We start from the raw sequence: 15,122 nt of genomic DNA on the forward strand, positions 1-15,122 counted from the left end.
TGACAGACAGGCAGCAGTTAGTAAAGCTTGGTAAATTCACATCCAGCACCCGTACCATCAGCACTGGATCTCCTCAGGGCTGCGTTCTCTCCCCACTGCTCTTCTCCCTCTACACCAACGACTGCACATCTAAAGACCCCTCTGTCAAGCTCCTGAAGTTCGCAGACGACACCACACTGATCGGCCTCATCCAGGACGGTAACGAGTCTGCTTACAGACTGGAGGTTAAGGAACTGGCTGTCTGGTGCGGTCTTAACAACCTGGAGCTTAACACGCTCAAAACTGTGGAGATGATCGTGGACTTCAGGAGAAACCCCCACTCACCATCATGAACAGCACTGTGACTGCAGTGGAGTCATTCAGATTCCTGAGCACCACCATCTCTCAGGACCTGAAGTGGGACAATCACATTGACTCTATTGTGAAAAAGGCCCAGCAGAGGTTGTACTTCCTTCGCCAGCTGAGGAAGTTCAACCTGCCACAGGAGCTGCTGAAACAGTTCTACTCTGCCATCATTGAATCCGCCCTCTGCACTGCAATAACTGTCTGGTTCAGCTCAGCTACCAAATCTGACCTCAGAAGCCTACGGAGGGTAGTCTGGACTGCTGAGCGAATCATTGGTATAATCCTCCCCACTCTCCAAGAACTGTACTTATCCAGAGTGAGCAAAAGGGCTGGTAAAATCACTCTGGACCCCTCAGATCCAGCACACTCCCTCTTTGAACTGTTACTGTCTGGTCGACGCTACAGAGCTCTGAGAACCAGAACGACACAGAAACAATTTCTTTCCTCAGGCAATCCATCTCATGAACACTTGACAATAAAACACGGAACACACAACTATTATTTATTCACCACACTTGCTTACTTTTTTTTTTCCATTTCAAATTTGTACATATCAGACCTGTACACAAATAATTGTCTAGTATATATTGTGTTTTTGCTGTTTTGTAAATTGCCTATTTGGATATTTGTATTATTCTTTATTATCTGTGTTCTGTCCTGTTGCTGTCTCTCTGTTGCACTGTGGAGCTTCTGTCACTAAAACAAATTCCTCGTATGTGTAAACATACTTGGCCAATAAAGCTCATTCTGATTCTGATTCTGATTGTGTCTATGTATAACATGCAACTGGTACAATCATTGTTCCTTTGTAGATGTTCAAGTCATCATCTTGCTATAGAACACACCAAAGGAAGAGAGAATCTGTAGTTATTGTACGTTAAAATCAAATGTTTTCTGTGATACAAAAAATGCTTCTCATTTTCTATGATTGCTCCTTTGTATGAGGATTTGCGTAAGAAATACTTTGATGATCTTGTTCTCGTTGGTGATGTTTGTATTGATGTGTCAAGTGTTTGTGATCCGGGGTATGCATGGAGATTGGCATTGTATGTATGTATGCATGTATATATATATATATATATATATATATATATATATATATATATATATATATATATCATGGAATGAAGAAAAGATTATCTGCCACATGTCATTATGATTTTGTGGAACTATGGGCCGAGAGGCCATGTATTCCCCTGGATTAAATTTGAAACTGAAGTCAACAAAAAAATACTTTAATTTTCGCATAATATACAGTACATAATTTCTCAAAGATTCTAAATGATTTGTTCAAAGATTCAGTCTCTCTAAACCCCTCATGCAAGCCCTACTCTGCTCTGTTGTGATTGGACTACCGCTTACAGCACGTCAGAAACTACATACCCCTTGACATATCCGAATGTCAGTTCCAGAGGTCAGTTCACTTATTACAGAAATGGTTTTAATATGAAAATGACGACCAAGTCAATCACAGAATTAAGGAAAGAGGAATGGATTTATAAACACCGACTACAAACATGCAAAATTAAAGTAGCACACTCTGTAATTTCAAAAATGGGGTCTATTTATGTGTCTGAAATCTCAGTACCTGGTCTTTTGAGTATGGCGTGTCGACACGTTGGCGATCTCTGCAAGCCTGTAGCAGGATGTGAACAGCATTGAGCTGCAGCAGGATTTCACATGCCATGCTATCAAAGAATGTTATGTTTGCCAGTGCTGCTGAGGCCAGCAGAAACACTTCACCACAGGAAGCACTCTCACACAGATCTGCAGACACACATGCAAGAAGAAAAGGTGAAAAACTGGCCACTGTTTGGTAAGCCTCTTTAAAAACTGTAGCTTGTCAAATTACAAGCAAGCTACTAATTTTAAAGTAACTCATTTGAATTAGAACTAGCTCACTGAAAAAAATTAGAATGCTAACCCTGCTGCTTCTGAAATCCAAATCAAAGAGTAAAAATGGATCTGAAACCGGTGAAACTCAAAAATGAATGAGAGCTGCATCTGTATGCAGCGAGTTTTTTTAAAAGGAGAAATATAATAACAAATACAAAACAGATACCAGGGAAGAAGGGAACAGACTGAGCACGCTAAACATTACATCCAGTTAGATTCCTACACTCTTTACACTCTTAGGATGGCATTTCTCGCGTGAGATTCTCATCGCACTTAGAACATGCTTAACATGATGTAACGGCTCTTATGCATGCGCTGGTGACAGTTGGTCGGTTTAGAGTTTCGCTTCATTAGACATTAATTAATCCATTGGGTTTGTATGGATCACTGTCATTATTGCTGTATGGCTGTATGTGCTGTTTGCTCCTTCAACTTTTAGGAACCCATGAACTTGCATACTAGTATTTAGTTTCTAAAATCTTTGCTTGTGTTCATGTGGGGGGAAATAGAAAGGAAAGAAACTCGTAGCCTATGCATCTCCTATAATATTTGCTGTTAAAGGGTTAGTTTACCCATGATTTACTCACCCTCAAGGCATCCTAGGTGTATATGACTTTCTTCTTTCAGACGAATCGGAGTTATATTAAAATTTTTCCTGGCTCTTCCAAGCATTGTTGCAGTTGGTGGGTGTTTCTCTTTAACAGTCCAAAACACTTGCGTGTGCCTCTGATATATGCTAATCTCACAAGTTTGTTTACAGTCTCCTCTAGGCTTATATCGAAATCCTCTGACATTTTTCTTTACAAATCCTCGGGTTGTTCTTCTAATTCATGACCAGTGTTTTGTTTGTTCTCTCTCCACGTTCGTTACTAATCACGCAACACCGATGTCCTACATTGTCAGCTGGAACTGCTTCCACGAATGGCAGATGGCGGAAGTAATAGAAAAGTGATTATGTTTGAATTATGGATATTTTTCTTACATAAACACATGAATTTGCTACAGGGGGCCTTTATTCACCCCCCGGAGCCGTGTGATGCATGTTGTTTTATGGATGAGCGCACTTTATTTAATGTGTTTTGGACTGTTGAACAGAAACATCCACCTACTGCAATGATAGAGCTTAGAAGAGCGAGGACAACTTTTAATATATCTCCGATTGGATTCGTCTGAAAGAAGGGTGACACTTTAGAATAATGATCCTTTGTTAATGAATAATTACACAGGAACAAGTGACTAATGCACTATTAACACTGTAGTAATTACTATTACCTGACAAGAAACTCTCATTATTGATTTAGTAAGTAAAAGCGCTCAGTTGAAACTGGTAGTTCACTATTAGCTAATAAATAACTACTATATATATATATATATATATATATATATATATATATATATATATATATATACATATATATATATATATATACATACACACACACACACATATATATATATATATATGTATATACGCATCAACACATTTCAGGCTTGATGCAGACAGGATTGGTGGATCGTTCACCACTCGTATTGAGGGCCAGTTAATTGTGCTGCTGGTAGGTTCTCATACGGTATGTTGAGTTGTTTGTTATTTAAAGATGTCATTTTAAATTTTAGTCTACGTGTGTCTAATGACCATTGGGTAATTATTTCATAGAAATTTGTCCGTTGCTGTTTTGCTGCTGTGTGGCGGCTTGACTGTGCCGCTGTGCTGCGGAGAAGTAGTTTGTCTTCCTTCAAGGGCACTTGACTGTGTGTGTGTTCAAGTCGCATTATAGCGAATTAATTGTGCGTTTGTGTGAGTGCATGTTTGTATGTTGGTGTGAGTGCGTGGTTGTTGCTGTGTGTGTGTGTGTGTGTTAAGATTAACCGGTGGTGTGTTTTTTTTTATTTTTTTATGTTGATTGATTTTAAGTGTATTTTCTCTAATTTTGTGTTTTGTTTTATTGTAAGAATTGTGAGTGGCTATTGTTGTCTCTGATTGTCAATTCCCTTATAAACAACAAGTGCTATCATCTCTGGGGAGGGTTCACTGTTTTCTTTTGTTTTGTTTTGTTTGTTTGTTGTGTGGTTTGGGTTATTTATTTTGAGTGAGGGTAATTTAATTTTGCTTTATTGGTTTAATAATAATAATTAGTTACATTTATATAGCGCTTTTCTGGGTACTCAAAGCGCTTTACATAGAAGGGGGGGAATCTCCTCAACCACCACCAATGTGCAGCATCCACCTGGATGATGCGACGGCAGCCATATTGCGCCAGAACGCCCACCACACACCAACTTACTGGTGGAGAGGAGACAGAGTGATAAAGCCAATTAGTGTAGGGGGATGATTAGGAGGCCATGATGGTCAGAGGCCAGGGATTTGGCCAGGATGCCGGGGTTACACCCCTACTCTTTTTCGAAGGACATCCTGGGATTTTTAATGACCACAGAGAGTCAGGACCTCGGTTTAACGTCTCATCCAAAGAACGGTGCTTTTTACAGTATAGTGTCCCCCTCACTACACTGGACCGTTAGGACCCACACAGACTGCAGGGTGAGCACCCCCTGCTGGCCTCACTCACACCTCTTCCAACAGCAACCTAGTTTTCCCAGTAGGTCTCCCATCCAGGTACTGACCAGGCTCAGCCCTGCTTAGCTTCAGTGGGTGACCAGTCTTGGGCTGCAGGGTGATATGGCTGTCTTGTGTGGAAGTGTGAAATTTTGAGGGTTCTGTTTGTATTGAATTTACTGGGGTTTTCTGTTTTTGTTTTCTTCCTTTTCCTTCCCAAATGTTGACTTATCCCAAGGGATACTGATGTTGTCAAGTCAAGATACATCACTACAGATGGCCACTGAATACTATTTTTATGTAAAAACAGTATTAGTTTTGTGATTTGTGTTTTTCTACCGAAATGTGTGTTTTGTATGATTATATTTTTAACCCCTTAACTGTCACCCCCCCTTTTTGAAAACAGACTTGAAAGAGCACTATTTAAAGTTAAATTGGTATAATTCATGAATGCTTTTGAATACAGACCTAAGGTTGGTCTCTTTTTAAAGAAGACAATCAGCAGATTATTGCAGAAGTGAAATAATCTCAAAAAATGAAAGTAAAAAAAGTTATAAAAGTTTAAATTTACTGTACATAACATGTACGGTACTATTATTATATATTATATAAAATAAATATTTAGCAAAATATGTTTTAATCCAAATGTGGCATAAAATGAAAGCCATATGTCTAAATAAGTTGTGTTCCAAATTTGAAGTTGATATAAAAAAAATTGAGGTTACTATGCAATTTTGTTTAGGCGTTATACCACAAACAGCCACCGGGTGCCATTCAAACCCCATTGAATTTTTTTATGCACTTTTCTGTCACAAATGTATCACAAAATTTCTCTCTCATTTTTACTCCTATCACAGAATAACCACCATGTGGAATCTTGAGACTCAGACCTTTCCAATGATATGTATTTTGTCAAGATTATAAAATGTTTTCATTCTATTAGACCTTAATATATTTGGAATATGACACCTCCCACTAAGGGGGAGGAGCCTGCTAAAAGATTTTAAAGTACCATTTCTATGGTAGCGCAATATCCATTTCAAAACGGTTTTCACAGGATGAATTTTGAGATTTTAAGCTTTATATATTAATGATATATAATATATGATGATTACTAAAACTTGTAATAGGAAAAAAAGGAAACTAATAGAATTTTTGTGTCAAAAGTCAGAGCTCCAGTTATGGTGTATATATTTTGAGGTGCGCTCTTGTCATAACTTAATCTATTACTGCTCCTATATAGATATTTTACCACTGTTTGTTGTTAAAAATTATTAAGGAGTCTTGGACCTTTCCAACAATATATAGTTTGTCATGATTAGATTAGGATTTAATGATAATATATTGAAGTAAAATTAGGCGTCCAGTTTACGGGACGGTGACAGTTAAGGGGTTAAGTATATTTAAGTGTCAAATAAAGAAGATTGTTTGTGCACCTCTCTGCTTGTCCCTTCCATTTGTTTGGAAAAACCTGTAGTTGTGGAAAAACATCCACATTATATATGTTACATCTTAGGTGGCATTAGCCCCCATTCACATTTGGCGTAGTCGGCAGAGGTGTATGAACCTCTGGACACTTTGTGTGTCTGTTGAAATTAGTTTTTTTTTTTGGTTTTATTTTAATGTTTTTGTGTGAGTGTGCTTATTTTATAAGGCAGCAGCAGGCAGTGATTAAGGGAAGCTTTCTCGAGACTCGCAGTTTTCAAGTTACCAGTGAGTACTGTTTTTTTTGTTTGTCGTTTTCTTACTGATGGAGAGTGAGTTGGTAGAGCTGCGAAGGCAGGTTCAGTCTCTGCAGTCAGAGAATGAGCAGTTACAGCGTCAAGCAAATTCTGCAGCCAGGCTCTCTGTTGGTGCTAGCTCTGTGGCTGATGCAAATGTTCATCCCTCTGGTGTGTTGGTTGTCCCCAGGCCCATGGCAGAGCGTATTATTCTTGTTATTCTTGCGACGATGTTCCATGTTTAGTGGAAGGAGAGATGAGGATGTGTTTGAGTGGGTGGAGGAGATGAAAAGTAACTTAGAGGCTCAAAATTTATCAGCAAGGGATGAAACTCTTTTTATTCTTGACCATCTAGGGGGGTTTGCTAGAAGTGAAATTAAGTTTAGACCAAGGGAGGAGAGAGAGAATGCAGAAAAGGTGTTTTCTGTGTTAAAGGAGTTATATGGGTGTGCACGCTCGTATATTTCCCTCCAGGAGTAGTTTTTCTCCCGTAAACAGGAAGAAGGTGAGTCCAAAGGTTGTACAATGCGCTCCAGGTGGCATTCCTAACTCCACTACCTTACTTAGGGATCAGTATGTACACGTGCTTGACCATAGTCTACGCCGTGAGCTTAAACGCTATGTCCAGCTCCATCCACAGTCCACTGTTTTGGATGTAAGGAAAGAGGCAATTAGGTGGGTTAACGAGAGATTTTGTCCTCATACATGGGAAATAAGTTATTCTGTTCCCTCTCTTGCTACTCAGTATAGAGTCCAAGGAAAATGGTTTATCCTTCTAGTAGTTGAGAGAATCCAGCGGAGTTGGCTGAATTGAAGGAGATGATAAGGCCCAAACAAGAGAAACTTAACCAGCTCACTCAAGGCCTGCAGCAACTGCAGTCCCAGCATGCATTTACTAATTTCTAGACGAGTTAACCCTATTATTCACAGACGTTGTAACCAACCAGGTCATATTGCCCAGAATTGTGTATAGGATTTTCGTAGATCTACTGAGCAGCCGGGGTCTGTGTCACAGCGGGGGATCGCTGTGAATCCTAGTATGCCGATGGAAAACTTCAACCCCCTGAATTGATGAGCCACACTTCAGGAGGGGTAGCAGCTGGCTCACAGCCCTCTGAATTGAAACAGGCCTTTTGTAAGTTAGTAGGTAATTGTCCTTCTGTCACTATTACTATGGGTGGGGTAGAGGTTCCTTGTTTATTGGACACTGGGTCCATGGTGACCACTATTTCAGAGGGGCTCTTTCTTCAACATTTTGAGCCTTGGGGTAAAGAGAAGTTGCATTGTGGGTGGCCACAGTTACGTGCTGCAAATGGCTTAGGTATACCTTATCTGGGTTATTTGAAGTTAGATTTTGTCGTTCTTGGGAAGGGGATACTTGTGCAGAAAGACCTGTCCCATTCTTCTTTACCAGGTGGGTTCCCTGGGCTGCTGGGCATTAACATCATCCAGGAGTGTTTTAGGGATTTGTTTAGTCAACATGGTCCCAGTCTTTTTTACCTCCCCACGGTGACTCCTGCATAGTATTCTGCCTTGCAGTATTGTAAGGAGACTGAAACTGATGTTTATGAGGCTAGAGAACGATTGGCTAGGATTGGGGAAACAGTTGAGAAACAGTGTGAATCTCTGCAGATTCATTGTGTTTTGTGCCTGTTACATTCTCTTTACCAGCAGGCCCTTCATCTGCGTTGCTGTTTGAGCCTCTGGGGGAAGGAGAATTTGCCTCTGGCTGGCCTTTTGGCCTCTAGGTACATAGGCCACCCCTCGAACAATTGGTACCATAGTTAATGTGGGGGAACAGGATTCCCTGCTGCAGCCACATGTTGTAGTGGGTACATTGTGTAGGGCCCAGACTGTTCCACGTCCGGATGTTGTTGTGGCACTGTCAGGGGAACAGGCTTGTCTTCAAGCCACTATGGCATTGCAGGCTGGGAGAGGGGATAGAGTGTAGGCAATCCATTCTATGGATTTGCCTCAGCTTCCTTTTGATAAACAGGCTCAGGTTAAGTCACTGTTGCATACATATAGATCTGTTTTTTCAGCTCATGAGGGTGACTTGGGCTGCACCGAGCTTATTACTCATGAGATTTCCCTGCTCGTGAGTGAGCCAATATGGCAGAGGTATCGACGTTATATTCGACAGCATATTCACCAACTGTTGCAGAGTTGGGTGATTAGCGCAAGCTCTAGTCCATATGCCTCTCCAATCGTAGTTGTGAGAAAAAATGATGGGCAGATTCGTCTTTGCGTTGATTACAGGCAATTGAATGGTAAAACATGGGAGGACGCTTTTCCCCTGCCCCGAATTGAGGAGTCACTGGATTCCCTTTGTGGAGCCCAGTGGTTTTCCACATTGGACCTTGCCGCGGGACCCGACCAGATTTCTTGCAACGCGGGATTCAATTCCCAAATAAAACGTGGTAGCGGTCGGCAACTCTGTTAGACCACCACGCTCCCAAATTGCACCAATCTCCCGTTTCCAACGTCCTTTCAGAACAGCATAACTGCGCTTTATTCAAGCACAGGTACAGCCTGCACTTGGACTGTTATGCACGCGCTGCACGCATGAACCATTGCTTCGTTTTATTTTGCAGGGTCTGTGCGCAGCATGTGCATAACGATCCTCAGAGCAGGCTGTACCGGTGATGAATATACGGCCCTCAGACAGAACAGGTAGGTTGTGATGAGTGAAAGACCAGAATAAAGATGGAGCAAAGTGTGGATGAGCTGTCCTTGAAGAACGTTCAACTCGGTTTGTTTATATTTTGCTTAGCCTATCATTTGAAATGATAGATGTCAAATTTATTTATTTATTCTCTGCAACACTTTTCCTAGGCTACTGTGTTTGCAGCAAGATGTTAAACGAATTTACTATTTTGACAAGACGAATAAAATTATAGCCTAATAGGCTATTTTTATACAACCTAATTTTTTTCTCTCTGCGACACTTTTTCCTATTGTGTTGTAAATGTTAAAAAAATTGTTTCCTGACAAGACGAATAAAAATAAGGAATACAATTTTTGTACAACATTTTTATTTTCTCTGTGATACATTTTTTCCTACTGTGTTGGCAACAGTAGGGAAAAAAAGTGTCACAGAGAAAATAAAAATGTTGTACAAAAATTGCATTCCTTATTTTTAATTGCTGCCAGCAAAATGTTAAACAAATTCTGTGCCTTAAATTCTTTTAACATTTTGCTGTCAATAAAAGTCTCTTGACAAGACAAATAAAATAACAAATACAATTTTGTGCAGACTACACTTTTATTTGTTAGTCTCTCTCTCTTTCTTTCAGTATAGGAAATTTAAATGTGTGATTCTGGAAACGAGGAAAATTCTGGAAAATTATTCAAAGTGGCCAGCGGGTGGACAAAGAGTGAATATATTGCGGGAGCGGGATAAAACAGCTTAAAAAACAGTCCCGAGTAGGGTGACCAGATGAGATTGGTTGAAATTCGGGAGGGGGGGGGGGGGCGGGGGGGGGGGGGGGTAATGAATAATGAATAATAAAGATAATGAATTTCAAACGAAAGTGACTGAACCAATCATGTTTTTTATTAATATAAGTAGCCTACATATACATATAATTTTATATAATATAGAAGTAACGTTAGGCTATTTTTATACTTCAAACTGAAGTTAATGAACCAAAAAAAAAAAAAACTATATGCTGCAGCCAATGAGCAGCCGGCGGGGGCTGGTTGCCAGGCTGCAGGATGACTCAACCTCGCTCCACGGACAGTTTTTTATGTTTTATCAGACAATAACTATTTAAGATTTTGCTTCAGTATAATTTTCGGGACAATTAGAGCGGGAGTTGGGATTCGGGACAGCAGCTTAGATTTCGGGACTGTCCCGAATTTTTCGGGACGTCTGGTCACCCTAGTCCCGAGCAGAGCTCTAAACTAACCCTTTAATCTGTTTTGAAATACGAGAAGGAAGGAGCCAATGAATAAATAGTATTGCAAATGTATTTTGAAATAAGTTGCTTTTGAAATAAAGGTTTCGGAGTCAAGGATATCAGATTGTGTGTATATTTATTGTGCACAGTAAAACCCCCAGTGTTAAATCAACACTCCCAGTGTATATATAATCCACACTCAGAGTGTTAAAAAAGTAACACTGAGTCAGTGTTAAAGTTAATGAGATAACTAATTTAGTAATTGAGTGATAATTGAGCATTAGTTATGAACACCTGCTGTTAATAAACTGAACCATTGAAAGAAAGAGAAAGAAGAACAGAAAAAAAGAGACTAGATGAGCAGAAATACAAGTACAACTGACTTCAGCCACAGCCTTAGATGACATCAACACAAGATAAAAGAACACAGTAAATCATTCAAGATCTTGGCGGAGGATGATTAAACAACTCCACAATCAGCATCACCAGCTTCACACGTTACTAACCAGATTGACTTTAGATGTTGATGTTTTAGTTTCGTTTGAATTACCATTATCGAGGTCAGTGTTTGCTTTAGTTGGGCTCTTGACCCTTAAAACATTATAATTACTTTGACTGCATAACTGTATTTAAATATTAGTTATGGTTATCGGGTGTTGATGGTTGCATTTTAATAAAGAAATCATCAGAATTTTGTGACTTTCAAAACTGATTTCATTCAGAGCATCATCACTGATTGGTTAAAATCTTTGATTTTGATCACATGACATATAACAGTTTTAAGAGTAATCTGAAATACTTTCAAAGTTAATTGGAACTAAAAGCTACATTATCATACAGACATCAAGAATCAGCGTATGAATCTCAACAATGGTGACAATTAACATATTCAGATAAACAGATACTAAAAGTCACAACAAAATAGCAAAACAAAAGGAAATAGTAAGAATAAAAGAAAATACTAAGACAGCTGCATAATTTATTAATGTCGCATTGCATGCTGGGATCCATGCATGAGATTTTGATTGGTGCTCCCAGAATGCACTGCAACATTGAGCTTCATGTTGATTGTCACCATTGTTGAGATTCATATGCTGATTCTTGAAGTCTGTTTGATAACAAATACTAAAACATTTAGTGCAGAAAAGTTAAAAAAGTCTTTCAGATTAGTGTTTAGAATGGCAATGCTTAAGCTGTGTATCATGATATCAATAACAACGTCAGCTGATAAATCTATCACTGATTATACTCCAAATTACATCAGATACTCAAGTCATTATATGCTGTTTAATTCTTTATAGAAGCTGTAGTTTTTGTATTTCTGTTTCTGTTGTTTCTGTTCTTTTTCTTTCAATGGTTCAGTTTGTTAACAGCAGGTGTTCGTAACTAATGCTCAATCATCACTCAATCACTAAATTATTTATCTCATTAACTTTAACACTGACTCAGTGTTAGTTTTTTAACACTGGGGGGTTTTATTGTGTACCTACCCTGTAAGTTTGTGGAACAAGAGGGTAACATTCACCACTGTCATTCACAACCCCCAGATGTCACACTTACCCTATATCTACATGAAACAAGAGTACATTTTCCCAATAATTTTAAAAAGCTTATGTTTAGACACAAAACAAAGGGCACAACTAATGCAAACACTGACCACTTTAATGGTGACATACAAATTTAGATTTTCTTCTTTGGTGATTCTGCTTGTTAACATCAAGTGTCTTCAATAATGGTCAATCATCACTCATTTAATCACCTAATTATCTCATTAACTTTAACACTGCTTCAGTGTTTATATGAGTCCACACTCAGAGTGTTAAATTAACATTGGGGATATTGCGATGTACGATTCATGCCTGGCATAGTAATAGGTACCTGCTCCGGGTGTGTGTTCACGGTGTGTGTGTGTGTGTGTTTGTTCACTACTCACTGCTGTGTGTGTGCACTTGGATGGGTTAAATGCAGAGCACAAATTCCGAGCATGGGTCACCATACTTGGCCACACGTTACATCATGTCATGTCATGTCTGTTAAGTTTTAAAATTATTTAATTATAAATAATGTGTATATCTGGTTGCTATCCCCTTATTACCCAAACATAATGCATTGTTCCCCTATACATACAAGAAGGTACACTATAATTACCGAAACATGCACCTTAACTTCACTTTACTTATGCAGTTTGTAAGGGGGTAACAACCATTTATGCAACCTATAAAGAACTTAACACATTAGCTGCTTTTCCACCGAAATGACCTAGAACAGTTTGTCCCAGGAACTTTTTTTTTTACCCCAGATCTGTTGAAGTCTGCGTTTCCATCGCGGTCTAAAGTACTGAGAAGAATAGGCAAATAGTCTGGTGATGTAGGTCTGCGTGCGTTTCTCAATATCAAGTACGCAAATTTCAGACTTGCATCCTCTGTAGTTCTGACTTCGCGAATTTGACTCAGGAGTGTGAACCCCTGGGGACGGGACAACGCAAGTCCGGTAATTCTGCAAAGAGCAGCGTACTTGATAACATCAGTCAGCTCACCTCGGCTACTGCAATTTTCCTCATTGTATTTACAATAAGATGAAATACGATATCAAACACCACTGCCTCTTTTTGTTTCCATTTAAACATATAATATAGCCACAGAAATGTTGTTCAGGGAATGTACATTACAATGAAACAAAATATTATATCAAAGAGCATTGCCTATTTTTATTTTCATTTTAAAATATTAATAGATTAATAGAATAATAGAAAAAAGACCAAAGCGAATTATATCACTATACCAGTGAATTATACCACTACAGAGACATCAAAGCCACCGGCAAATATCAGAAGGACTAGCTGAGGTTATGCTCCTCTCAGTGGGATACGTGAGCATTGAACGCCTGGTGATCGCCTGGAGCTCACGTCTCCGAAATGGGCAAAGCTCATTTTTAAATAGGTGCTGTCTTTATAAATAAACTGATTTGAGTTTTAAACAACTAAATTCTCGCCTGATATACTTTTAAAACTACATTTCATGACACAATAACAGTAATATTTTTAAAAAATATATGCGAATATGATGATTGAAATACAGTGCTGCATGAACTCAACCAATCAGCATGCTCAGCGCCTAAGTCCCGCCCCTGAAAGTTCCGGACCTTTGAAAAAGTACTACCTCACGAGCAGGGACTTTCTGAGGGGCAAATTTGTACCCGTAACTTTATTTAGATCCTGGTTCCTGTGGTGGAAACACACCGAGTACCAGTCTTTACCAAGTTCCTGGGTAAAGTTTCAGTGGTGGAAAAGGGGCTATTGTTCCTTTATTACCTACACGTACGTTCTTTATAGGTGCACTATAATAACAGAAACACACCGTAAATTCAGTATACTTACGTAGATCTTTGCGGGTTGTAATCTAAATTATTACCAAAATAGCGGGGGGTATTCCAGAAGAGGAGAGACCCCCCCATGATTGTAAAGCGCTTTGGGTGTACAGCAATACACAATAAAGCGCTATATAAATGCATCATTCATTCATTCATTCATTCATTCATTCATTCAAACCGGCCCTTTGGGTTTTTCAAAACTTTGAACTCTGTTTGGGATGTATTTGATCCAAAAAACAGGATTATCCTGATCCCATCAGAAGGGTGGATGCAGTTGTGATTTTTCGAACCAGGTTTTTTTTTATTTTTATGAATGATCACAAAATCCATGTTTACTGATGGAAAGAGCTGGTATCTGTCCTGTAAATTATTTTTGACTATTGGATAATATTGTTTTTGTTTTGTTATTTAACATTAACAACTTAACATTATAACAAAATAAGGAATGTAAAATGTTTCTGTTTATTACAATTAAAACAAATGTGTGCAAACATCAAACACTGCTTGAACTCACTGATGAGGGCCGTGACGATGTCTTGCATGCTCTCCAGGAAGCTGGCGAGGTGTTGTGTGGAAGTGTGATGGGGAGAAGTGATCTGAGCCATCACCGCCGCAGCCTCTGCTCGGGTCGCCTCTGCACACGTGCCGTCCGTTAAGACGTCTGCCAGACACAGGATCCCATCCACCTGAGTCAAACACCAGATGAACACATCTAACTGTACGTTTGGATTCAACTGCCGGAACTGCTTTGATTTATACATGTGCACAGTAAAACCCCCAGTGTTAAATCAACAGTCCCAGTGTATATATAATCCACACTCAGAGTGTTAAAAACGTAACACTGAGTCAGTGTTAAAGTTAATGAGATAATTAGTTTAGCAATTGAGTGATGATTGAGCAATAGTTATGAACACCTGCTGTTAACAAACTGAACCATTGAAAGAAAAAGAACAGAAAAAAAGAGACTAGATGAGCAGAAATACAAGAAGTACAACTGACTTCAGCCACAGCCTTGATGAAATCAACACAAGATAAAAGAACACAATAAATCTCTCAAGATCTTGGCGGAGGATGATTAAACAACTCCACAATCAGCATCAACAGCTTCACATGTTACTAACCAGATCGACTTTAGATGTTGATGTTTTAGTTTCGTTTGAATTACCATTATCGAGGTCAGTGTTTGCTTTAGTTGGGCCCTTGGCCCTTGACTTAAAACGTTACAATTACTTTAACTGCCATAGCTGTGGCAGTCAAACAATCACTTGCCATAACTAACATAGCAATCGGGTGTTGATGGTTGTGTTTCAATAAAGTTATTAGCATTTTGTGACT

General features: G+C 39.1%; 1 protein-coding gene across 1 annotated transcript in view; it reads right to left on the bottom strand.

Annotated features, from left to right (window-relative positions):
• Positions 1 to 15,122, bottom strand: part of insc (INSC spindle orientation adaptor protein) — a 118,829-nt gene that overhangs the window by 15,225 nt on the left and 88,482 nt on the right. The window contains exons 8-9 of the mRNA XM_079414492.1: positions 14,302 to 14,473; positions 1,934 to 2,112 (exon numbers count right to left, since the gene is read on the bottom strand). Of these exons, the coding sequence (XP_079270618.1) occupies positions 1,934 to 2,112; positions 14,302 to 14,473 (351 nt within the window). The remainder of the gene's footprint in view (positions 1 to 1,933; positions 2,113 to 14,301; positions 14,474 to 15,122) is intronic.

Source organism: Barbus barbus (genome assembly GCF_936440315.1).
Source record: "Barbus barbus genome assembly, chromosome: 50".
In the NCBI taxonomy this organism is placed as follows: Eukaryota; Metazoa; Chordata; class Actinopteri; order Cypriniformes; family Cyprinidae; genus Barbus; species Barbus barbus.